General features: G+C 38.8%; 3 protein-coding genes across 3 annotated transcripts in view; all 3 read right to left on the reverse strand.

Annotated features, from left to right (window-relative positions):
- col12a1a (collagen, type XII, alpha 1a) overlaps window positions 1–17,270 on the reverse strand; it is a 74,403-nt gene extending 57,133 nt beyond the window's left edge. The window contains 13 exon segments of the mRNA XM_036593161.1: window positions 4,782–5,051; window positions 5,368–5,640; window positions 6,236–6,514; window positions 7,367–7,969; window positions 8,143–8,433; window positions 8,700–8,873; window positions 9,001–9,165; window positions 9,384–9,647; window positions 11,449–11,505; window positions 11,714–11,854; window positions 11,952–12,068; window positions 16,268–16,372; window positions 17,102–17,270. Coding sequence (XP_036449054.1) covers window positions 4,782–5,051; window positions 5,368–5,640; window positions 6,236–6,514; window positions 7,367–7,969; window positions 8,143–8,433; window positions 8,700–8,873; window positions 9,001–9,165; window positions 9,384–9,647; window positions 11,449–11,505; window positions 11,714–11,854; window positions 11,952–12,068; window positions 16,268–16,337 — 2,704 coding nt within the window. The 5' untranslated portion in view covers window positions 16,338–16,372; window positions 17,102–17,270.
- Window positions 17,271–17,891: 621 nt separating this feature from the next.
- On the reverse strand, window positions 17,892–22,486 carry LOC118823986 (cytochrome c oxidase subunit 7A2, mitochondrial). The gene is made up of 4 exons (XM_036593866.1): window positions 22,378–22,486; window positions 20,771–20,860; window positions 19,166–19,250; window positions 17,892–18,098 (listed from the first exon to the last, which is right to left on the reverse strand). Exons 1-4 carry the CDS (start codon window positions 22,393–22,395, stop codon window positions 18,040–18,042), a joined length of 252 nt encoding a protein of 83 aa, XP_036449759.1. The 5' UTR covers window positions 22,396–22,486; the 3' UTR covers window positions 17,892–18,039.
- A 1,965-nt stretch (window positions 22,487–24,451) lies between these two features.
- Window positions 24,452–25,871, reverse strand: part of tmem30aa (transmembrane protein 30Aa) — a 6,890-nt gene continuing 5,470 nt past the window's right edge. The window contains exon 7 of the mRNA XM_036593299.1: window positions 24,452–25,871. This exon is cut by the window's right edge and continues 226 nt beyond it. The gene's annotated coding sequence lies outside the window, so the exon portion shown is untranslated.

A 25,871-nucleotide genomic window follows, 5' to 3' on the forward strand; every position in this document is an offset into this window, starting at 1 on the left:
TCAAACCTCAACCCAATGTACCTGGTGTTCAGCCACTCACACACACATGCCTGGATTTCAGCTCAGTTCTGTCCAGTTCAGACCAGTGTGTTAAGCAAACAGGCTAGCATTCAGTATACATACTGCTGACATATCCGCTGAAAGGAACACTGCATTTTTCTACTTTTAGCTATACTTTCAATAAAAAAAACACATACAATACAATTTTATCCTTAACTAAATGTAGTCAAACTGACATTTTAGTGCCTAAAGTTTGTTTCTGTAGTTCTGTAGTGGAGCAATGAGGCTAATGAAGCTAAGTACCTCACCAATTAGCATTATGCAAACTGCATGCCTAAAACATCACACTTACTTCAAACCACATCAAGTTTTGACGTAATCTTAAATAGACTTGCTTACATGGTTTCTGACACTGTATGACCTACTGTTAGCTATAAAAACAAACAAAAGCACATCACGTAGCTAAAAACAGTTATCTTAGCAGCTATCTTGAACAATGAATTGTCTGTATTTCTGATATTTTACCAAACTATCACTAAAGTTCAAGCATGTTATAACTCAGAAACAGCAAAAATACATTACAGAGATGGTACAGTACCACTACCAATACCTATACCGATGCTAATACTGAAACCTTGAGTATGAGTCAATATAATGATACAGATACAGTATTTTAAAAACTTAGAAACAAGCTATTTTTAATTGAAGCACTGTCTAAAATTAATTAATGTTCAAACTACTCAAACACTCTCCTACCCCACAAGAAATACACAGCTAAAAACACATCATACCACGTGGCTGTAAGCTATTTCAGGCTAGATTTGTTACAGAATTGGATCGCATTAATTCTTTTTTTACTAAAATATCCAATCCAGCATCTTCTGCCGATGTCAGCTCAATATTGATAGCCATCAATGTCGATATGCCATCTCTAGTATCAAACAAAAACAATACAAATAGTGAAATTCAATAACATAAATAGCAATCTCAACATTTTAAAAAATTGCTTATAATGAAACTATAAACACAGACATATTTATTCCAAACCTTGACATGTACTGTACTGCTTTCAGGGAGAACCCAACCCCATTCAGACAACACAGCATGCAGCATTCAGCTTCGTTCTATTGAATAACCACTTCCAAATGCCTTGGCTTTCCTTCACATTTTAATACATCAACCATATGAATGTGTCCAGAGGCATTTAGGTTTGGCTTTTCTTTTCTTTCTTTGTCTCTAACCATTGCCAACTGGTAACAGTGTTCATTTGTAAGAGCTGTCGATGGTACTCAGAAATGAAACAGGCTAATTATGAGTTTTCCACAGGAGGCCTGAGTGGAGGGAGACTGTGTACGCCAACCCTCGGCCCATCCTGATCAGCCTCTGCAGGCCCTCTCTCATGGCTCTTTTGAATTGTGCTGACTGGGCCTTGCCTCCCAACAAGGATTCCAGGAAACCAATGCCGTATAACACAAAGAGATCTGTGTTTGCCACCATGACGTGGAGCTAAATGGGGCTCAGCCTAGAGACGGCGTATCATCAGAGAGAAAAGAGGCTTTTGACCCCGTCTGCGTGGGAGGCATCCGACACTGAGTCAGCATAAACAGCAGCTGCAGCATCAGGCAACCTACTGCAAAACTATGTTCCATTCTCACCCAAGCAAGAAGAGGAGGAAGTGTCCCAGCAAAATTCCATGACCACTACCAACAGTGAACAGGAGTCTTTGAAGCAGAAAAGTCTCACACTCATGCTTTCCTCCATTAAGAGAACATTTTCATTTTTCAGTGTGGGAGAAAAAGGCTGATGGTCGAATTCTTGGACAAGCTTCTGGTTCTTGCATCAAACAAGCCCACTAGTTAATTCTAACTGCTGCTCTTTCTTCCACAGCACAAGCCCCAGACAAAAGCTCCAGATCTTGCACAGAAGCACAAAGGCATTACTTTTATGTGATTCTGTGTACATGTTGCCTTCAGGGGAAAAGGGCTTGATTTTTGGCACTAGAGACCTGCATTCAGGCAAGCCTTTCATTTAAAGTGAATTAGGCAGTATGTGTAGCAATGGCACAGCTACATGATTCTCTATACCCAACCAAGTAAAATACTCTTTTTTGTGTTTTCATCAAAAAGGAATGAGGTAAAGGAATGATCATTATAAAAGTAGGGCTTGGATCACTTATCAGTTTAATGATAGTTATTGTTAATGGCCATGAAATTGTTAAGTAGAATTCAGTGTTTTTTATTTCCATTTTGTGTGCATGAGCATTCAGCACTTGGATCTGTGATCCAAAACCCCAGTCTTTTACTTCATTTACACATGCAGCAGTAAGTTGCCCTGTGAGCTGCAGTTTCTGATGCCATACAGTCTTAATTATACTTTAACGTTTAGTCTTTGTAAAAAGACAAACAGTTGTGTGAAGGTGAAGAGGAAGAAAAAATACTACTCCATAGTGTAGTAACGCAACCAAGTTTTTCTTTTTTCTTTTAGCCAGTGTAACTCAAAAATGCAGACACTGGTTAACGGCCCATTCTGCTAAAATGATCAACAGGAAGTCTGCATTCACAGGGACATTTTTGTATCTGTAAAAAATGCTTGCCTTGGACTTTAATTAGGATGATGCTTCAGCCAGTTACATCGATTTTAAACAAAATAGGGAAATGCTAATTACTGTAGTTAACTCACTGTGATATGCAGCTCTAAAGATACAGTTGAACAGCGACTGGTTTGATTAAAACTCACAAATGACTTTTTTGCTACCTTTTTGGAAAAAAGCAACAACTCCAAATCACCAAACAACCCATGAGCAACCATGAACTCTGATGTAAAAATTGGCATTAGTGTTATTGTCCACATTTTCAAAACAAGCCCTCTGTTTTTGCTTGTTGTGAAAAGGCCGTAAGGTTGTGTTGCCCCTCTGGCGAAATGGACACTGTCATAGATGTACTTAATATGCTAATGCAAAATAACTACGGTTTTGATAATCTTGTCCCAGTTTTCAAAATAGCTTATCATTCCAGCCTTAAATAAAAGTCTTACGAATCAGTGAAAATGACTTTTGAAAAAAGCACACAGAGTGCAGGAGGGTAAGGTGAAAAATCTGAGAACTATTACCTAAATTGTTTTAAAGCTCTTTAGTGATGGACTAAAGCACTAACCAAACTCCAACAAATCTCAACAGCACAGCGCAATACTTCCTGTCATTACTCACCTCCTCAGCTATCAGCAGGCCAAACAACCTCAAACTGACTATGTTAGAATAAATATGTAACTTAATGCCTGCCCTGCCACTAAGGAGGCATACGTCTGTGTAGCCACCTCTCCTAACACTCTATCAATACCTTTTGGCCGTCTCCTCTGTGGCTACCGCTGGGCCATCTAATGACATTTGTGAACATGAGTGTGTAACTCAACACCAGCAAAGCCCACTCTCTTCCTGCCCTTACACCACATTCCCAGTGTGCTGCAGAACATAATCAAAGTCCCAGCAGGGGGAATCCCAGGAGGCACCCAGGGGAAGTCCTTGGTCAGTCAGAGTGATTTAGCCCCCATCAGCTAGAGCTGACTCAAGCATGACAAATCAGGGGTGCTGACGCTCCACCGTGGGCTCAGACAGAGGAGCTGTTGTTACATGATGACCAGGAATGGACCTAGTTTAACCCTGGCCATAACCTAATGCCACTAAGGGCTTGCCTTATAGCAGAAACAGATGTCCCCAGCACACACTGTTTATTATTTCAGTCTAGAAGTCATCCATTTGTGACTCCTCAAACACAAATTAGTAGAATGAATTTCACAGTGGCACGGACAATTACAAATGTGTTTTAAATAGGCGCTGCGCTTGTATAGAGACTGGAGCGCCGGACAAAAGCGTGAGAACAATGATAGCGCGTGTGTTCCTCCTAGCAGAGCATTCTCACTTTTATGAGGCTTCTGTTGCAGCCACCCCTATTTCCTTTAACAACAGCATGTGTGCAAGACAGAGGTGCTTGCTGTAAACGGATTAGACAAAGCTTGTTACTCAAGCAACATGCTGTGGCTGTCCAAAGCAAAACATGTCTCTCCAAAAGAGTCACTTTACAAAAGAAGGCGAAAACGTTCTTAACTTTTATTGTAAGTTAATCTAAAGTTTAGAGGATTTATTCCAAGTAATTTTAGAGCATTTCTATTGGTCCATTCATAATGAAATGTTCACACAATGTAAAGGACACCAGGTTCAAATTATGTAGAAAAATAAACATTGCCAAAATGGAGACATGTTTTTTCATGGACAGCAAAGAGCTGTGCTTAAGGCTTTTGTGCACATGAGCTAAAAGTAACTGCTATGAAGAATGGGTATGACTCACAGAGAAAGGGTGGGCAATATGACAATATCTATCATTACTGTGATATATCTTTCCTGAGCATATTGTGAACATCAGCGCTTCAAGAACGTTATTACAAAGAGAGCACGCTAAGGCCTATTTAATGAGATTTAGTGCAGTATGTGAAACATTTACTAAAATCACTGCATTCATAACTTTTGATAGTATGTTTAAATGTGCCACTACTGGCCTCTTTTAACATCAGAACAACAAAATATTGTGCCGCATATTGTAGATCACAGAAATGAGCTATCGTGATGTTATATCTTTACCATATCACCCACCCTTATCACAGAGTGTTTTCATCTGTTGCCTAGCGATTCTTCATTAGATGCCTCAGCAAACTTTCAAACATGCAATGAGCAGAGCAAACCATAAACATTGCTCATGGTCTTCCAAAGCAGACAGCAAGTCATCTCTTACCCTCTAATGTGGTGCCTTTTCCCAGGAGGGGATCTCCAAGGCCGGAGGGGTAGCGGGCACTAACGAAAAGCTCATATTCCGTGCCTGGCAACAGGTTTTTGAGCATGGCAGCCAAGGAGTCTGCCTTAACGGCAATCTCTTTCCTCTCCCCGCCTTCAGGTTTGTAGGCTATGCGATATTGAAGCACATTTCCAGGAGCAGCTTGCCATGTGAGCCTCATTGTGGACTCGGTCTCATCAAACACCCTCAGATCGCGTGGGGAGCCCCTAGCTGAAAAAAGATTGATATTTCATATTAATAATAATAAAGTCTAAATGATAATGATAATTGCTTTTGATTATGGACGTAAAAACTATGTGAAATTCAAGATTTAGGCCTTGATTAACCCCCTTAAATTGCAGACTTATTATTCAGCTATTAATCGTACTAGGAAACGTAACTACTATGAAACCAATATGCAAGTTATGTAGTTATGAAAATATGGACCCACACTGACTAAGATAAGACAATAATACATCACATGCTGGTAATTCAGAAGTACTGAGGAGTCCACCACATCTCAAACATAAACACTGCATGCGCTGACCTTCTTTGGTGGTGCCGAGAGTGTCCATTGGAGGCCCCATGCCAGATGCATACTCAGCAGAAACAGTCACACGGTAGGTGGTGCTGGGAAACAGCTCCTGCAGCACGATGGTGGTCTCGGTGCCTTCAGTCATTGCCTCCAATTTGTCTCCACCATTCACAGGCTCGTAGAACACCCTATAGCGCAGAACAGACCCTAGAGCTGACCGCCACGACACTCGGAAACTGTCGGTAGTCTCCTCTGTCACTCTGAGGTTCCGGACAGTTCCTTGTTCTGTATTTCAAAAAGGCAGCAAAACATTAAGAATAAATGTATGCAGCAAAAATGGCTACTGTCACAACAAACCTGCCTCACTATTATGAGCTTTTTAAAGGAAATAAACATAAATGTATTCATTTTGTAGGCCTATAAAAAATGGCACATCCAGTCAGAGGCACACTGTTTCCATCATTTATAGCTTCTCACATGGTCATTGATACATCTAACGGTTTTATCGAATATATCATGCAGAAAATACTTGAAATAGACACAAAGACTGTGCCATCACTTGACCCATGACTCCAAATGCCTTGTTTTCGTTTATTCTTTTGTTTTTTTAAGTTGACCAACAAGTCAAGCAGAGAGATAATTTTATCGGTCTCATCCAACCAATCACTTTGATAAGGGGAACAGTCTCCAACAGGATGAAAACCAAACCAAAATAACTGAAAACCTTTGATTGCTTTGATTGACTTTGAATTTTCCAAACTATCACACAGTGTTTTAAAGACCATCACAGGTTACACAATAAACAACTATACTGCAAAGGTTCACGTTTGACTCTGATTACTGTAAGAGACTTCACTTCAACTTGTATATGGGCCCATACCTTCTAAAGTAGTCTCTTCTCCTGTTAACGGAAAGCTGTCTCCTCTCTCATACTGGGCAAAGACATTAACCTCATAGGTGGTAAATGGGGTGAGATGAGGCAAGACAGCAGTGGTGGTCTCAGCAGGCACAAACAGAGAGATGTAGTCTCCGGTTACATCAGCAGCTGGGCGGAAACGCACCAGGTAAGACAGGACATCTGTGGCGTCGGAGACCCAGCTGGTCCTGAAGCTCCTGGATGTCACCTCTGAGAATGTTAAGGACTTTGGTGGAAGCAAACCTGAAAGAACAGATACATTATGATCAGTTGAAGGAACTTCCTTGGATGAAGACACCACAGGCGAAACTATGATAATTATTAATTAGTTCAGAGCAGAGGTGGAAAGTAATCTGACATCTGAGGGAATATTATTTCAGAATATACTTCAGTATATTACATAACAAGGCAAACTTTATCATTCATTTTCCCTCTAAGTTAGTGAATTTTAGGGCTTAATATTATGGCATTTAGGTGTTCAATCAAAACTCTACAATTTTACCATAAAAATGAAACACGTAGCTACTGTGGTGCTAATAATGGATGAGCTAGGAACTCAGAGGCTTTCAATTTGAAAAAAAAGGGTTACGAAAATAGAGCCCCTGCTGTTACCATAGTGTTGAAATACTGTGAGTGATAACATATGCTGTAACAGGGTCCTCTGAGGTCCAGGCACATGATTCAGAGGCATGCTCTGGTAGGAGACTTTAAACAATCAAAGCCTCTGAAGTGTGGGCCGGACAAACGACTCGACAAAATAAGAAGTTTCCAAAACTGTGTTAAGGTCTTTGATGAAATCTGCTTTCAGCCCTCAACTTTTCTCACACAAGTCAAAATATTACCATAAAAGCACAAGAACCAGTTCCCCTTATTATGTTCCTGTCCCATTGTTTATGTCACTTTAATGAATCTTGACTATCATATTGATTAAGACCCTTAACCTTCTTGATTACTCAGTACTTGGTCTCTCACAATCATGAAATTTTAGCTGACAATTCAGCTAAATAAGCCTATAGTGGCCGAATTGCCTGATTAATTATCTTGCTTCATAGCTGTTGATACTTAATAGCTTCCAAATAACAACTGTTTTCCTACTTCTCTTCTTGATGTTGAGGAGCTCCTGCTCGATCCTGAGGCAGATGGACTGGGTCAGCTCCTTGGAGATTCTCTCAAAGGCATCAAAGTCCTCCACCTCAAACACATGGTTGTCTGCAGGGGGGTTGGCGATGGCCTCCAGCTCAGATCGCACAGCGTCCTTAACCCCTACAGCGAAGATCTCCACATCTGTGTTCCTCAGGTTGGCTGCAGATTCTTTAAAAGAGTCGGAGGACTTGCCATCAGTGATGAGCACCATGACTCGTGGCACGTTGTCACGGGCGCCACGGCTTGCCACAAAGATTTTCTCCCTCACGTAGGTCATGGCCTTGCCAGTGTTGGTGGAGCCTCCTCGATAAGGGAATGTGCGTATGGCCTTTACCACCGCAGAGCTGTCGTGGTGCTTGTTGAGGGCAAACTCAGTGTGAGGGTCTCTGCTGTACTGGACCAAGCTGATCTGAACCTTGTTGGGTGCAATGTCAAAGGAATTCACCAGCACTTCCAGGAAGGACCTCACTTTAGCAAAATTTGCCAGTCCTATGCTGTAGGAACCATCAACCAGAAGGACAACATCGGCTTGAACATCCACTCCCAGAGAACACTCTGTGGAAGACAAATACATTTTAGAATCCACAGAAGGATCTTTATGATAAAAAAGGGTCAGTACCATTTTAAAAGAGGTTTAAATTAAGTAATTGTGGGTGGTTCTAGACTTCCATTCCTCATTCTTGTGACTACATGAGAAACACATTGTGCTTAGTATGGCTTTAACTTACCTGTTGACACTTTGACAGGCTGGGTCTTCTCCATGGCCAGTACTGGCTCACTTGGGACCAGACCTTTAAGTGCAAACAAACTGATCTCATATTCAGTTTCGGGGGACAGGTCCCTGACGTTCACAGAGGTTTGGGTGGGCCCTGTGTACAATTCCTGTCTCTTGCTACCAGCAAGCATGGGCATAAGCGACAGCTTGTAGCCTGTGACATCGCCTGGAGACGCATCCCATGTGACTCTCATGGACTTAGAGGAGATCTCTGTCACTTGGAGATTTGAGGCTGGCTCAACAACTGCAGAAAGATATGATCCCATTAAGATGTTATACGAGCAGTAGGGCTAGGTATGGATATTACCATGGATAACAGTGATTGTACAGTTACCAGAAATATTATAATTTGACTCTACATTACTATCACTGTCCATGGCTTCTATACCGCAGTGTATCACTACAACCTACAATAGACGTATCCCTACTTGAACGGAAATCAATGAAAGGGTGGCGTGATAAAGAGGAATGTGAATGATGTATTGCTATATTGCTTGAGTCCAGTCATACCTTCTTCTCCACTCGCGAGGGAGCTCAGCTGGTCCTCCACTCCAGAGCACACCTCTGTGACGAGCTGCTTCTGCACTTCCTTAATTAAATCAAAGTCTAGCACATTGTATATATGCCTGTTGTGAGGAGTGGAGGCTATTTCCCTTAGTTCATCTTCATCAGCACCTTTGATACCTGAACAGCAAACAAAGAGCTACATTAGATACAATGGATAGTGTATTAACAATTTAAAGGTTCATTAATAAACAGCTTTGTAATTATACATTTATGCTAAGAACAGTATTCAAAGACTGAGACATACCTAAGACAAAAACCTCAACTCCTATGTTCCTCAGTCTCTTGGCATACTCATCCACTGGATCCTGAGATTTTCCATCTGTGATGATCATGGCCACTTTGGGGAAACTTTTCCTGGCTCCAGCTGCCTCAGTGAAAGTGTTTTTCACCAGATAGTCCATGGCTTCACCTGGTATGAAAATTAAGGTGAAAATTAATGGTGAGGGATTTGTATACATATATATATATACATATATATATATACATATATATGTGTATATATATATATATATATATATATATATATATATATTATATATATATATATATATATATATATATATATATAACAAATCTTTTGTTGAACCTCAGGGAATCATACAAACACTCATGTACAATGATACACACCTGTCATGGTGTTGCCCCCTTTGTAGGGCAGATTTTTGATGGCCCGGAGGAGCTCTGCCCGTCTGTAATACTGGTTCAGGTTGAACTCTGTCCTGGTATCTGTGCTGTATTGCACCACAGCCACCCTGGTCTTGTCCTCTCCAATGTCAAAGGCTCCTGCCACGGTCCCAATAAAACTCCGGATGAATTTGAAATTTTCCCTTCCCACACTCCAGGAGCCATCCACCAGGAAAACCAGATCCGCTACAGCACTCACTGAGCACTCTGATCACAGGAGGGGGGAGGCAGAAGAGAAAAGCAGAAAGTGATTGTACAACACTTAATCACAATAAGTCAAAAAAGAATATCTCAGTTTTGCATCATCTAAAACCTGCATCAACAAAGAATTCAGTCTAAAAGGATCAACGTGGCCAAACTGTGAATAATAAAATAGTTTTTGTGGAATCAGGCATTAGTCAAAAAAATTATGCATACATTCTGCTCTTCCTAAAAAGGCAACAATAAAGCTGAGCATTTATGTTTGCCTTAATGAACCTGTTGCTTTAGCAACAATTCTTCCCTCAGGGGCAAAAAACTGATTGAGCAGTCTCAAAAAGAACGGATATGCATCTAAGTATCTTTTACTCATCATGAATGGCTCTATTGAGGTAACTGGCATGAGTCATTAGTAAATATGTTGAGGTCCGTCCTTTGGGATCTTTTCAACCCACAACCCACAGCTGTCCATGGCAATGAGAACTTCCACTAAACATATTTCAATGTTTATGCCTGTAAACCTTGCTGATAGCTTTATAAAACTTCCTGCTCTTCTACAGCCTCTCACTGGACTCAAACACAGTAATGGGGGCAACTGTTATAGCCTTAAAGCTTTTCACAAATCTAAATCAGATCTCTTGGCTAAACTGTGCTCCTACATTCTTTTTTCCATAAATTAAATGTGTTATTAATGCTAATGGAAACAGTATTGTTGTTCTGAATAAACAAAGAATACACAAAGCCAAGAAGGGCCATACTTTGAGTTTCCTGTTTACAAAAAGGGAGCCTTATACAGTTTTTCAAAGCTTAAACAACTGCCCCATTGGACTGTGCCTAAGCCTACTGGAAAGCTACAGAGAAGTAGGAAATTTCAAAGTACTACAGCTATCAGTGAAGTTGCATGCATGATTATAAAGGATGGAAAACAACAAGGTTTTCTGTCCTTTAATCATAAAAATATCTATCAGGAAAAATCTGCTTTTCGTTTTTAGTGATCATTTTTATTTGTTTAGAGCATAAAGGGGAACAGCTTCCTTCAGCTTTTATTAAGGCCCTGGATAAGCTGTGGCTTTATTTTACGGCAAAGAACCCATATCACGGAATACTTTCCATGCTTTTTTTAAACTAAAGAGTTTGATGTAGTATGTAAACATTGCTAGTTTGAAAACATACCATTGACTCCCTGGTCCATGTGGCCTACATATGGAAACTAAACTGCAATTCTGAGTTTACATTTTTTGTGTTGTCATGAAAACCAACACATTTACATATATCCACCAATTCAGCCTACTGCAGCTTAGCTCTGCCCATTTATGCTTTAATTATAAGGAGAATTATAGTAACTGCTAAAGATTGTTATAATAACTGTTTTTGGAAGAGGCACAGTACCGCTCAGCCAATCAGAAAAAAAAGTTCCAGAGCAGCCTATTTAATTCTAAGGGATAAAAAAGTTGGAAAATTTGTTCATGTGAAAAAAGAATTATGACTGTTTTTGACACATAAAACCACAGAAACACTATAAGTGGACCTCAGGGAGAAAAATAAAATACAAAAAACTGTACAATATGTGCCCATTTAAATAATTATTACACCCAACCACACAACACTAAATTCCTTTTCAGACAATAACAGCTATATGCAACTTATAATGACTATGGTAGTTGGAGAAAGTGAGAGATATTTCAAAGGAAAAACATACTAAAGCAGTCAAATCTCTCCCAGTGGAAAAAAGCCTCCAAAAGAATCCACTCAGCGGAAAAGGAAAAAGTTTCAGGAGTTGGTTTATAATAGAGAATCTGGACACACTTACTGACGGCATCTGTAACCTGTGGTTGCCTCGGTGTCCCAGTCGTGTTGCTGGACTGAACTGCAGTGCAAAAGAAAAAGAGCTTTTAGTGCAGAAACCGCACAGTTCTTCTGCAGTGATGTGTTAGTTTACACTAAGCTCTCAGTCAGCAGAATGCACCATCTTTTCAGTCACATTCATTTTTCCTTACTATTTTGAGCAAGTTAAACAAACTGCCTACAAAGAAACTTTTACTGGACATCAATAATTCACAGAATCACACACTTACTTGTTATTTGGCCAAATATGGGAATGCTTTCTTCTGAACCAACATAGGAGTTGATTGACACAGAGTAATCTACATCAGGAGTGAGGTTTCCGATATCTGTGCTCGTGGCCGAGGCAGGTAGGATAATATCTTTTATATCATCTGGTAGAGAAAACAAAGAAGTTTTGATGTCGTGCCATAAGAAAATGCCATACCAGTCTGCATGACCAGTTACTCTGACACAGGAGCAAATACTTACCTGTGTCCGATACTACTTGTATTCTGAAGCCATGTACCAGAGATGATGGCCTCCTCCATGACATTTGCACTGTGTTTTCATTTAGGATGTTAAATTTCAAGTCTGAGGGAGGTTCCACTGCAAACAGAACAGCAATATGTTAGCGCAGACATCAAGCAACACTGTATAAAATGTAAAATAAATGTATATTATGCATAGGAAAAGGACAATTGGAACAATCCCAACAACAAACACTTCAAGGCTGAAGTTGACTCGTTCATTGTTGGGCAGGACGAGGAAACCGACATTGGGGTGTTGGTAACAAACAGCAACACAACAACACAAGAAGAGGTGAGGGAAGCCATTTTTGGGGAAAATGGCCTTTGCTTGAGTTGCCTGGCCCAGAGACCCTTGGCCAGCAGCTTAAGCAGGAAGACTGAACATACTTCATTCAGACCCATTCTGAACAGCATCATCTGCCAAACCCCAGTGCAGACATTAATTGGACCATCCAATACATGCTGTATACAGTCAATCCAAGGCATGCCCATTCAGCCACCGGTAAATTCCAATCAAATTACTTGACAATGTAATATTTTCATTCACAAGTTGCTGATTATACAATGGAATCCAAATGATCATGCCTAATCATGTCAAGGCGGCCCTGTCAGATATCAAAACCATATGTTATATATACAGTGCATGTATATATACACATATTTGGAGAAGATTTCAGTATTTCAGTAAACTTTTGCATACAGTATATCAATCCAGTAGATCATCCATTGCAAACCTCATAAAAAAGAATACACAATTTGTCATTGGAGACTCATGTGTACTTCCTTTTCATTGACACAGAACATGGTGCGAAGTGACGAGACAACGCGTGAATGCTCACATGGAGAGTACAGAGGAGAGTGCACATCATAGCAAGGATAAGAGTCACAACCGACCAACCACATAAGGTGAGGCGTGAGAGAAAACTGTTCCCACGCCTGGATCTCACAGAGTCATGCACATGTACATGAAAAAAAGTTGTTGAGGAACAACTTCGTAAACTGGACAAACGTTTCCATGTACATGAGGGACTACACATACAGACCATAGTATATTTCACAATGATATTCTTCTGCAGGGAAGCTTCACATGCAGATGCTAAACTAGCAGCTTCTAATGGAAAGTATTCTACCAGATGTATACCTCAGGTCTTACATCCAAGGTAACATCTGTATGGAAGCTGGACATGCTTATGCATGTCTTGACAGAATAGCATCCTGTGTGAGTGAGGAAAGAGAAGGGAAAAGATGCTCTATTATACAATGTTTATGGAGAAGATAATAGAAAATGTCTAAAAAATAAGGAAAGAGCTAGTAAGTGTCACAGAGCATGCTTCGGTGACATACACTGGGCCAGTGGGACTAGCGGGTTAGAGTCTGGTCCCCTAACTGACATGGCAGTAACTATTCTTTATTCTATACATAATGAAGGACTATTATACAACAGTTGGCTCCGACCACACAAAAAATGATTGGTTGAAAAACATTCCACATGTATATATACATTATATATATATATATATATATATATATATATATATATATATATATATATATATATATATATATTATATATATGGTTGAAACATATAACTGCAAAAAAATTATATCTTGGCAAGCAAAAACATCTTAAATCTAGTCAATATAGTTCACATTTCTCATTTTAAGATTGTTTAAGAATATTATAAGATTATTGAACTTATTTATAGATTTGTTTACTTGTCTTAAGTAATTTTACCTAGAGAAATTGCCTTAGTTTATAGGCCTGTAATTTTACATGTTTTTAAGACATAACGAAGATAAGTTTGCTTGTTTTTAAGAGATTAGGTGCATAAGAAATATTGCTTAAAAAAAGCAAAATTATCTGCCAGTAGAATAACACAAGTAAACTAGATAAAATTACGTAAAGCAAGTATAAAACATCTAGATATAAGTTAAATAATCTTATATTCCTACAACAATCTCAAAATGAGACAGTTTAGACAAATCAACTCAATGTGAGATGATTTCTCTTGTGAAGATCATCTTTTGCAGTGTTTAGGTTTCTTTACTTATTTCTTTTTCATTTGCAGAACTGTTGTATGAAAGCAATAGAACACTCCAGGTCATGCACTATCACAACTAACACCACAGCTGTGATGATCTACGGCACTCCCTTTCAGCTTGCGCCTGTACCAAATCACACCTGTGATATTATTCATGATGACGCACTCGCTCTCAGGTTCTATTGCCAAAAATTCCAGACATCACGTCCTCTCCTGTTACATAATGGGTGCTTCTCCAGGATGGTGATACACTAAGTTCCATGCAAAGGTCAATGGAGGGATGGTGTGGGGTAGCAGGATAGGAGCATGCAGGTCGCTAAAAGGTGGGTAAAATCTCAGAATATCATTCTAAAATACATGGTGGGGAAAGCCACAGCTCACATAACATCAAGTGCACAGGCAGATGACAAAAAACACAACCTGAGCAACAAGCTTGGGATCATGGAGGCTGGAAAGGTGGCTCACCAACCTGGCGCATCAACCTCAAGAGGCCTGAGCAGATTCCCCTCGTGTCCGAACAGGCCCCATCTCCAAACCATGAGTCTTCACTCACTCAGAAATCAAGCTGAGTACTCTTGAGTGAGGGTGTCAAGGCACCAGCGCAGAAAAGCCATCTTAAAAACTCGCTTTTAGGGCAGCTAAACTACTATAATGACACTAGTGAGAAAGGGACTCCATTTTAATTGATGTCAGGGTACAATGGTGGATCCAAGTGATGTTTTTAGGATCTAGGAGGTACGCAGGTAGGTAAGGCACGTCCCATGAGGAGCACACCTCTTCCATTCCTCTAGGAGAGTCTGGCCAGTGTGAATAACTTCTGTCTCCACCCTGCCAGGCATTCTTTTTGGCTTGCATCGTTGCCAGGCAGCTCGGAAAAGAGGCTGGAGACTCCCGGAGAAGCCGACCAGATGCCAAAGTAATTCCACAACATGTGCTGACATTAAACATTACCGCATATTAACTTTCCATATGGCTTGCAACTCAGCATTTTTGAAAATGGCCGCAAAGGAACCTAAAAAGGCTCTTTGTCTTTGTGCTGTCTGAGGACTAATTTGGCCCTCTCCTATTACCTCTTTCCATTCTGTTAGCTGAGATACATGGGATAAACGTAGATGACCGCATAAAAAGGCTTTCAAGGGATAGAATTGGAGATTTCCATTCTGAGGTTCCAAATAAATCAAGCTCCATTTTACTCTTTCTTTCATTGCATCGTGTAATTTTCCATTCAAATAATCATCATTACACTTAAATGATGCTATGTGGTAACATGAATTACACATTCATCTTTAGATAAAACAACTCACAATCATATGGTGGAACACAGTCATCTTTTTCACTGAATGGAACTGATGGTGCTGAGAGTGAAGGCATTTTCATAATCATTCTAGTCATTCTGTTCCATCTTGAGCAATGCCATGATATCTGTCTTTTTAAAGCCCCTGATTTTAAAAACAACAGTCTATGTTTATTCAGTGCAATCTTTAGATTAACTTCAAATTTGCTTTAAATGTATATTTTAAAGAATATATAATATTGTATAATAATATAAATACACTTTCAAGGTAGGCCTAAGTCATAGGTTAATGGGTAAAAACTTTCTGAGCCTTTTAGAGAAGTAAAGGTCCTTCTGGGCAGCCCGAAGCAGCCCCGATTGTTCCACTAACTCATTAGACAAGAACTGACTTGTAAGTGGAGACAATTACCAGCCCAAAAAGATGACCTCATCTCTAAGGCATTTCTTAAAATTATTGGTGACATGCTCAGCCTTACCCTTACAAAATAAATTAAAACAATAAAAAATCTCTTTTTTCATCTCTCAAAATCTCCTTTGTCGCTTTAATTTTACATAATTGCTCAACATATTTTTTTAATCATTGTTATCATTTTAACCTTGTATGAAATGAACATTTATCTGAATGAATCCAGGAAGACAAAAAGAAGGGGAAAAAAGAGAAAGAGAGAGAGAGAGAAATAGAACATTTTACATACCTTGTTCTATAACTGTGCCCCCATATGTCTATGGGGTTTATGTAATCTGAATTTAATGAAAATCAAACACTGAACATGAAATTTTGTTATTTCTCATTACAGCAGCAACACATACGATTCAACCTTTTCATCAAGGGAAATCAGAAGGCACAATAAGAGGGAGAAAGTGAGAGGTAAGGAAAGAGAGAAAGAAAGAGGATGGGGAAAGTGGAGAGAACGTGAGGGAGATGTGATGTGGTAGCTGTACCTTGAGCCTCTACTGTGTTCAGTAATATAGCAAGGAGGGCCGCAGCGGCCACTGACAGCCTGATCTTCATTTTGTAGATGGAGAGTCAGCAGCACATGAATTAATCTAGAAAGACAAAACCCTCATTCGGCTCAGAAAACGTACAGACAAAAGGGTTCTTCAAAACTTTTCCCTCTGATTCGTTAAGGCTACACAGTCTAGATCTGTGGCTGTGCACAATGACAACAGGAATTTGCAATAAAAAGACAAAACAAACCATCTTACATAAAAAATGGATGATCTAATTACCAGATGTGACAATTCTGACTGAAATACAGCTCTCCTAACCCAGCAGCCCTCTCTTCTACAGCAGCTCTAGAGCGCCTCCTTGTGGATCGTGTGGAATTTACAGTGAATTCTTAAAATTCGTAGAAGTCTAAGAACACCAGACTAACCTAAAGCGACATGAAAAAATAAATAAAGCAAAAAATAATAATCTCGCTGATACACAACGATCTGCAGAATTGATGTCTTGTCTGAAGAGAGTTTCGCACGGCGAAAAGATAAGGAATATTTCAGCACTTCATAAAGCTATAATACTGCGAATGTAACACTTAAATTCACCCACTTAAAAAAAATAAATAATGCATATATTTAATCCAGTCGCTGTAGCTGATCTCTCACATTTCTACATTCATAATTTGGCTGTAAATCCTCTTACATTGCTGACACAATGCTGGACGAACATAAAAAAAAACTCCAAAATTACTATTTTATTTATTTATTTTTAAGAGAGAAAAATGAGAGAATGAGAGAAAAATCGAAAAATTAAAGAAAAGAAAGAATCAGTCTGACCTGTTGATGTGCAGTTGAGAGAATTAAGCATGAACAGGCAGCTCTCGGCTGGTCCAGCCCTCTCAGAGCAGGCGGAGGGTTCAGAGAGTGAAAGCTGCTCTGCTGGTCATGTCTTTAAGGGAAAGCCTCTGTGGAAGGGGGAGGTATCTGAGCACAACCTGCTACTTAATAGGGGGCTGTTCCCCACGTACTTTTAAACCGGAGACCCTTACGAAAGTCTTCAAGAATGGCACACCCAACTTTGAGTGTTTTCAGTGACGCGTTACTACTGAAGCCCGGAGCGTCGAGCCAGCTGGACAGAACTGGAAGTGGTCACTTGGGTTAATTTCAAAGACGTACTTAGATTTGACCCGTGATGTCTCCCGTTTGCTAAAATGCTTGATTAGATTAGCCGATTAAACTCCCAAGACTCTATTTTGTCGGCTTCTTATTAAATCAAACCCAGCGAATTCAACCTGACTGAACTTTCTCATTTCGACTTCTTTCTGTTGACCACCCCGAATATGAAGGAGAGAAAAGTTTTTTCTAAGGCTCTGAAAATTACATTTGCGAGTGATTAAGGCCCCCCAGCGGACAGTTCGGGTATGTGCACGTGCCCTCACTTGGGCTAGGTTAGACTAGGTTAGACTACATAATAACTTTACTGTCCGTTTTTTTTTTGTGTGTGTGTGTGTGTGTGTGTGTGTGTGTGTGTGTGTGTGGTGGGGGGGGTGACCTTACATGTAATATGTAAGGTCATCAAAATTATAATCTGTACCAACATACACAATGCCAAAAATCAAACCACAAATATGTAAAGTGTTCAGTTTATTACATATTATTGATCCAGAGAACAATCAATAAATATTGATCCCATGTATGCAAAAAAAAAAGAAAAACAAAAGACAAATTTTCACAACTGGATAAAGGTAATCTGATACATGGAGAAAGGAGCATCTTCATTCCTTCTTTTTGGGCATTGCTGCTTCAAACAACTCGTATAAGACAAATCCACTTCCTGTAGAGACAAGAATGGACAAGAATGATCACAAAAGTTTCTTAATGAATGACACAAAATGACTAAAACTTGCTAAGAACATTTGAGTTTCATATTCATTTGTAACAATTCGGAAGAACAATAGCTGAATCATAATGGAAAACATTTTAATTTCTCTATTAAATTAAGTGCTAATCATAATAAACAGCGGATATTACATCATGAAAAAAAGAAACTTCTTTAAAGTGGTCTATAATGTGTTTTGGAACAGACCCATTTAAATCTTTTCTTTCATAAATACTAATATCCCAACAAAATACATCCGTGAGCTAAACAGGGGTGGGAAACGGATCACGATTCTCTCTTGAAAGATTCAGCATTGATGTAAAAAAAATCTCAAAATCAGACTTTCACATAGGATTCTGCATATATTTTTTTTATTTGAACTATGCCAAAAGTACAAAACAAATCTGATGAAAACACTTCTACATGGTATATGGTATACAACCTGAAGTAAAGAACAAAAAGTATATGTAATCAGCTCTGTTCCAATTTGCTGCCCAGGCTGAAACACTACTTGTAACTTCAGCGTGAATAGGAGGCTCAACTGCTAAGTTGAAGAGGTGCATATATGTGAGAGTTGGTTTTCATGACATCACAAATCTTTGAACTAAAAACAATCCTTCTATATAAGGACTGTATGGGTATGTTTTGAAACTTTAACAGTGTTTATTTGTCCATATTCACGGTACTTATGAATATGGACAAATAAGGGAAAAAATAGCCAAGTAAGTTAGACAAGAAATCAAGATGCATATATATTTTTTATATATATATATATATATATATATATATATATATATATATATATATATATATATATATATATGTGTGTATATATATATATATATATATATATATATATATATATATAAACAACCCTGAATCGAAACAGAACAGAATTGAGATTCCCACTACTATTAAACAGAACATTGGATTTATGAAGAGTATCTCTCCAGCACATAAACTGATCATAACTGTGATAGATTAAATACAACGTTAATGACTGTCAAATAGGCGCAACTCACCAAAGACTGTAAGGGCCATTGTTGCCCTGTACAAGAGAGCATCTTTGGCACCTCCCTTCAAATGAACAGGGATACCATTGTCCTCCTGGAAAACCAAAGCACGTTTATTATCTCATACCTCACAGGGCATCACAGATCAGACTTAATGAAGACTGCCCCCTGTGCACATGTTCACATGCATACAAAGAAGGGTCTTTAAATGGTAATTACAGGAAATGATACATGGATCTTAATCTTAAAATCTGGTATAATCACAAAATGAACATGTCTGTTTACTAATTTTCTATTTATCCATGTTTATTGGTGATAGAGCCCACCAAGATCTGAAATTCTGAATCACTTTACACTGTAACTTCAAGTAAGTTTAATAAAATACATTGATTCTTCTTCTTCTGCAAAGCAAACACACAAATGACAGCCGTCTCTCTTAACTCTGGCCCAAAACAAGCAGAGTGTGTCAGCATGTAAAACATTACTGCAGTCATAGACCAGTGAGTGAAGCTTTTGGCTGATTGTTTGATTTGCCTCTTTTAGAGCATCACATCACATGCAATTAGTAAACCCAGCCCACTCTACAAGTGAAACCCCTACAAGCAAATTCCAGCACTATACTTATCTGATTTCCTAGGAAAAGGAAGAACACAAAGTCAGTCAAGGTGCTGGAAAGAAAGTGAAATCTGAACTTTAACAGTAACTTTAATCATCTAGATGTTTTAAAAGAAAAACACCTTGTATTTTTCTTGCACATTCACATGGTAACATCCCAAACCAAGATTTTCTCAGATAACAATAATAATAATAATAATAATAATAATAATAGGATAATCAGTCTTATAAGGGTGGCAGTCAGAAACTCAAAGTAGAGCTGCACACTGAGGATATCATTGCGATTATATTGCTACATACTGTAACTGCCTTTGTAAAACATTAAAACCACTGGTGAATCTTTGATGCAATATGAATAAACATCAATCTTTGTTATTTTAAGAATTATTATACTTGTTAGATCCCATCTCAATTCAACCAAACAGTCACAGAAGCTCAGCCGAAATGTCTGAGATGCTCATACTACACAATAAGACGTTTAGTTGTTAAAAGGCCTCATTTGCATATTGCGACCTTCTGAGGATATCGATACTGCAACGGCCAGTATTGTAAAAATTAACAGATGAATACATTGTTTAGCTCTCAGAGCTGTTCCTTGCAGTGCTGCTTCTGGCCAAACTTTTATAAACAAGTCTTGATTAGCAACGGTGATCCCATATGGGAGCTATAAACATGAACATTAACAAAGAACCACGTAGAGCACTTCCAATGTCTAAAGTATCTTGCTCTTTTTAAACGTACCAGATTCATGCAAGAGGAGAGCGAAAAAGGGCTGAGCAATGACCTGCTTTACTGATAAACTTCCATATCTAAATTATGTTAAACATACTAAAATTAAGAAGCTAGGTGGTCCAATCTTAGATCACATCTGGTCCCACCAGCATTCCAGAAATGACCACATATTGCTGTCATGGTGTATAACAGCACAGGATCAACTGATTAACTGACAGAGTGCAAGCTTCACAGAAAGTCAATGGATGAGCAGCCTCAAGCACTCACCTGAAACAACTTCTGCTTGGCTGGGACTTTGTTTTCAACCTGCCTGCGAACACTACTGGAGAATGTTCGACTGCACACCTGCCTCAGACCCTGATAAGCATAACATGGATAGAAGATTGGTGAGACATATGCAAAACAACTTTTTTTCTCTTTTTTTGTGGTTGTGACCTATGACAAAATATCTGAGCCTTTATGCACTTTATTCATGATGAAATTAAACTTAATGTAGAATTTTTTTACAAGCTAGGGAAATATGGAATATTTTTATGCAATGTAATTATTTTATGGCAAAATTCTATATACGCAAGTGTAAGGCGCAAAACAGTAGACTCTTATTTTGTCATTTAGGTTAAAAAGCTAGTCAATGATGTGTAGCATTATTTGAAATCGATCTTCTATCTTCCACCCATGCTCTAATTTTGACATTGTTGAATAAGTAATGTGTTTAATTTGAACTTTTCAACTCCTTGAGACCGCCAGTGGTTCCAAAACGCACTTCGTCATATTCTTCATAGCTTTTATATTTCATAAGCTACATTCAAAAGGTGGGTGTCATATGGGAACTGTAACTTCCTTCTTTCCGGTCAAATAGATGGGTAATGTGATTTTAAACCCTTATAATAAAAGAAGCTGAATTCTGAACCTTTTTCGTCTACCTTTTTTGAAAGTTGACCCATTTTTCCACAAATCTGGGCTATAATCTATAAACAGACGGTGTCTCTTCAGTGATCTGCTCTGTAAAAATTATTTTTATAAAAAAATACAAAGAGCGTCTAAGATTTTTGGCTTTCAGCAGTAAATTGCATATAGCAATATGTGTATGATCATAAAACACATTTTCTGTTAATTTGAGGGAAGCTTTTACAATAAATAAATAAATAAATAAATAAAATTTACATTTATTTCATGCAGTTACTGAATAATTTGCCTTAGGATTTGGTCATGTAAATTCAGATGGAAAAACCAAAATAAACCCTGGTGAATAAAAGGGTTATATATCTACATTACCTTCTCTTTTTTATTTATATTTGTCTGTTTCAGTTAATTAACACTGTTTCTGCCCATTTAGTCATGCTAGCTAAACATGCTAAGTATATCAACCGCAGTCACTCTCTTAATGCCACTGTGTGGGATAACTTATCAGGAAGAACGACAAGCCGATAAAAGTTCTGCCTGCTAGTTAACTAATTAGTCTTTAATGTTTACTACACACACGACAGTTCGCAAACAGTTAACTTAGCCAGCAAGTGAAACCTGTCTAGGTAAGAAATAAGCTAGCTAAGCTACAAAGCTGTTACGGTAGTTAACCTACAGTTCACTTTAAACCAAGCTAATAACGGTTTTGCACTAATATTGTGAGATACCGCTGTTTTATTGGAGCGAGTGAGTAAAACGCAGTAAAGTCAGGTGTTTGATATGGTTGTTCTCAGTCAGTCCAGGTTAGAGCTCAGCTAGCGTTAGCCGTCTAGCTGAGGTTCAGGAACTAAGTGGAGGTCACGCCACTGGAAACCTGTAGCAGGTGTTTAAACTCAGATCTGTAAAAATCTCCAACCTCCACCCAGACTGAGTGAGGAAACTGAATCACACAACACATAAACCACACTCACCACGATGTGCCTGAACATGATTGAGAGCTGAAACTACAGTCACTCTAGCGGCACAAGGACACTTCTGTAACGGCTCAAAGGTCCTGGTAAATATTAGTTCCGGTTTGTCTTCCCCGCCTGTGTGGCGGTGGCTCCCTCTGGAGGAGCACAGCGGGAGTGTTAATGCGCCGCTCATGATGTCCAGTTGGAGAGGGCCGAGGTAAAGCGCACAGAGCCTGCATTTTTCTTGTATTCATTTTAAGTTTTCTGGTATTGTATTTTTCTCTGAGGTTCACTCACGACATTTGTGTCGTTCAGTCCTAAATGTCCAACTTCTCTGTATCCCAGAGAATTAAAAAAGGTTGTTTTGTTACTATGCTGAAGGAGACCGACAGGACTGAAGGAGCAGATCTGATGGAGGTTAGTGATCAAGAACAAAGTGAGGAAGAGTTGTATAAGCTTTCGGTTAAAATTAATAATGAATTAAATTTAAGTGAGAAAATATAATGTTGAAATTCTGATGAAATTCTGTCACCTAGCTTATTAAACATGCATACACAGCAAAATACCACTTTTCTGATTGCATCAACTGAGAATGAACTGATCTATAATCTGTGTTTTTGGATAATATATTTAGGACCTTGCAGCTTATCTAAGAGACAGGAGACAGTACCTTTGCTTGATCTGTGCCTGTTGTAAATGGGTGGATATAGTGTTTGTTATACTATCTCTGTGCTTAATACAAACTAAGAAGAGACAGATCTACTGTGTGCCAGTTTGACCAAATAATATTTTTTTGCTATACTTATCACAGCTGATGTACCTTTTCTGACTGTTGCTGCTACAGGCCTAACCCCCCCCCCATCCAACAACCTCTAATGACGCCCCTGCATGCAGTCATCTAATCAGCCAAACGTGTGGCAGCAGTGCAGTGCATAAAATCATGGGACACGGGACAGCAGCTTCAGGTAATGTTCAACACATGTGGGGTTAATTGTTGGTGCCAGATGGGTTGGGTTGAGCATTTCTATAACTGCTAATTACCTGAAAAGCATGTGCTGAGCAGCACTTCTGCTAACAAAAACGCCTTGTCGATGAAAGAGGTCAGCGGAGAATAGACAGACTGGTTCAGGCTGACAGAAAGGCTAACTCAGACAACCACTCGGTGCAATTATAAGGGCCAGAAGAGCATCTCAGAATGCACAACATGATGGACCTTGAGACAGATGGGCTACAACAGCAGAAGACCACGTCAGGTTCCACTTCTGAGCCTGCAGTGAGCACAGGGGGAGCACTTTGGGCCCATTAATACCAGTCAATCATTGCTTTAAGACTATTTGAGTATCATCGCTGACCTTGTGCATCCATTCATGAACACAATTTACCCATCTTCTTATGGCTACTTCCAGCTTGATAATGCACCATGTGAATCATCCAGATTCCCCACTTGAGTTTCCCCACTTGGAAATGTGACTTGGTCATCTGTTTAAGTGCAACTTCCAAGTGTGAAAATTTCCAGTTTCCTACAATACTCAAACCGACTTAATTTCCATATATGGACAGTGTAGGAAATGGTATGTTTTAAAAGTTTTTTCCATCATATGGCCCATTTGAGGTGTGACCTTCAAGACAACTCACTACTCATCCGAGGGGCTTCGGTACAAATGATGTATTTACTCACGTTGCGTAATGTGACATGACAGGAAGCCATACAAATTAACTGCTTTATAGGCTATATATTATACTGAGCCAAGTTTACCAAAAGCGTCTTAGTGTGAAAACCATCTTAAGAGTGTTCAGTATGATGCACACTCTACCATCTCATCTTTGTGCTAAGATGCTTTCAGGAAACCTAACCCTTCTTGGTAGCCTTGCTACCTTTGTATTCTGTCATTTACTTAAATTCTTCCAAAAGCAATTTGGAGAAATTTTAATGTGAATTGGTATCATACGTGTGACTTAATGTGTTGTTTGATTAATATTTATATTTGTATGTCAGTTATGTCTAGGGGAAATAGCAAATTAATAGTTTTTTTTCTCTCAAAACTGCTGTGTAAACTTACGAGCCACAAAGAATTTAGAAGCATACTAAGCATTACCTTTAAGTCGATTTATTTTCGAGAGACTTTATTCAGAAAACAAGGAACAGTGAGGTACACTTTTAGGAAGCCTTTCGTAAGAAGGCCTGCAAAAATCACAGAATATCTATTACTGCTGTGTAACAAAGCCAGGGCATTTCTGCTGCCTACAGATCACAGTCACATGTGAGAAATAATTCCAACAAAAGAAATAACAGACCTAACCCTTAGACAGGAAACAAAAAGTAAACAAATATTTACTTTGGATCTATGCATATTAACATAGGTCACATCAGGAATGCATGTTTATTTGACTGGATTGATTTGTAGAACTCTACACCTTCACTTTATACAAAAGACCTTCAATGTGAACGGACAGACCTTTTGAAAACTCGTGCCTTTCCTCTCAATCACAGAAGTAAGAACCATATGGACAGCTGGCTTCATTAACCAGTGAGTACACTTTTGTAAATGGAAACATAAATGGACAAGAAGAAGACAACAAGTAAGACCAGCTGAAACATCCTGCAGATAACTTTAAAACAAGATTTAGAAATAAAATTAACTTTGGATGACACTGAGAAAAGCTTGGTAAACTGAATCAGTCTAAAATGGGAAAATAAAATGTAAAAGTGATAGTTTCCAACATTCAAAAGGCTCCTGGAGCACACCTGAAAATGATCGCATTGACTGCAAAGCCTGACATCAAGTCCATGCAAGCAATTCTCCATTCACACGATCACACAGATATAATGCTGGTAAAGCTAGTGAAAGCCAAGCATTCAGCCATGAGCGGCAACACTGTTAAATAGATTTTTAAATGTTCTTTCTTGCACAACTATAAGCACAACCATGGTATACCTTTGGCCAATCTGGGACCATATACAGCATAGTCCTGAACATGGACAGGAGGTTTAAGAGTCACTGCATTTCTTTTAGTTAGGAATATTCTACATGCATAATCAAGCAGCTCACTATGTTCACAAACATCCTTCATTCCCAGGCCATTCCCAACTTAGCATTTCAAATGTATTTTGCTCACAGAACAAATATAAGCATGACGCAAGCATCTTAAAAGAGATAGTCCATCAGTTTGTACAAACAAAATCAAATCATTTACTGCAAATGTCTCAGCACCACTCAGCACAAAGTTTCTATTTCATTTCACAATACTGTCCAATGAATGCATAAGATTTCATTCAAGATCTGAACAGAATACTATTGAACTTATTTTTGAAACATGGCCTTTAGAGAATAATATATAAATACTTAAACCACATGACATACACTTAAATACCAGTGCTTGAACATCAAATTAAGATATTGTCCTTTAGAACAAATATATATACACACAGGATCATCTGGCATGAGATAACAGCAATGACGAGTTGTGCAACAGTGTGACCAATATTTGTAAATCTCATGTCAGTAAGCTGG

Source organism: Colossoma macropomum, unplaced genomic scaffold, assembly GCF_904425465.1.
Source record: "Colossoma macropomum unplaced genomic scaffold, Colossoma_macropomum, whole genome shotgun sequence".
NCBI lineage: Eukaryota > Metazoa > Chordata > Actinopteri > Characiformes > Serrasalmidae > Colossoma > Colossoma macropomum.

Coding starts and splice junctions, on each gene's coding strand:
- LOC118823986 (XM_036593866.1), bottom strand. Junction 19,251..20,770: donor CCAAGCAGAAGTTGTTTCAG/GTGAGTGCTTGA, acceptor TTGGTTTTCCAG/GAGGACAATGGTATCCCTGT. Junction 18,099..19,165: donor AATGGCCCTTACAGTCTTTG/GTGAGTTGCGCC, acceptor TTGTCTCTACAG/GAAGTGGATTTGTCTTATAC.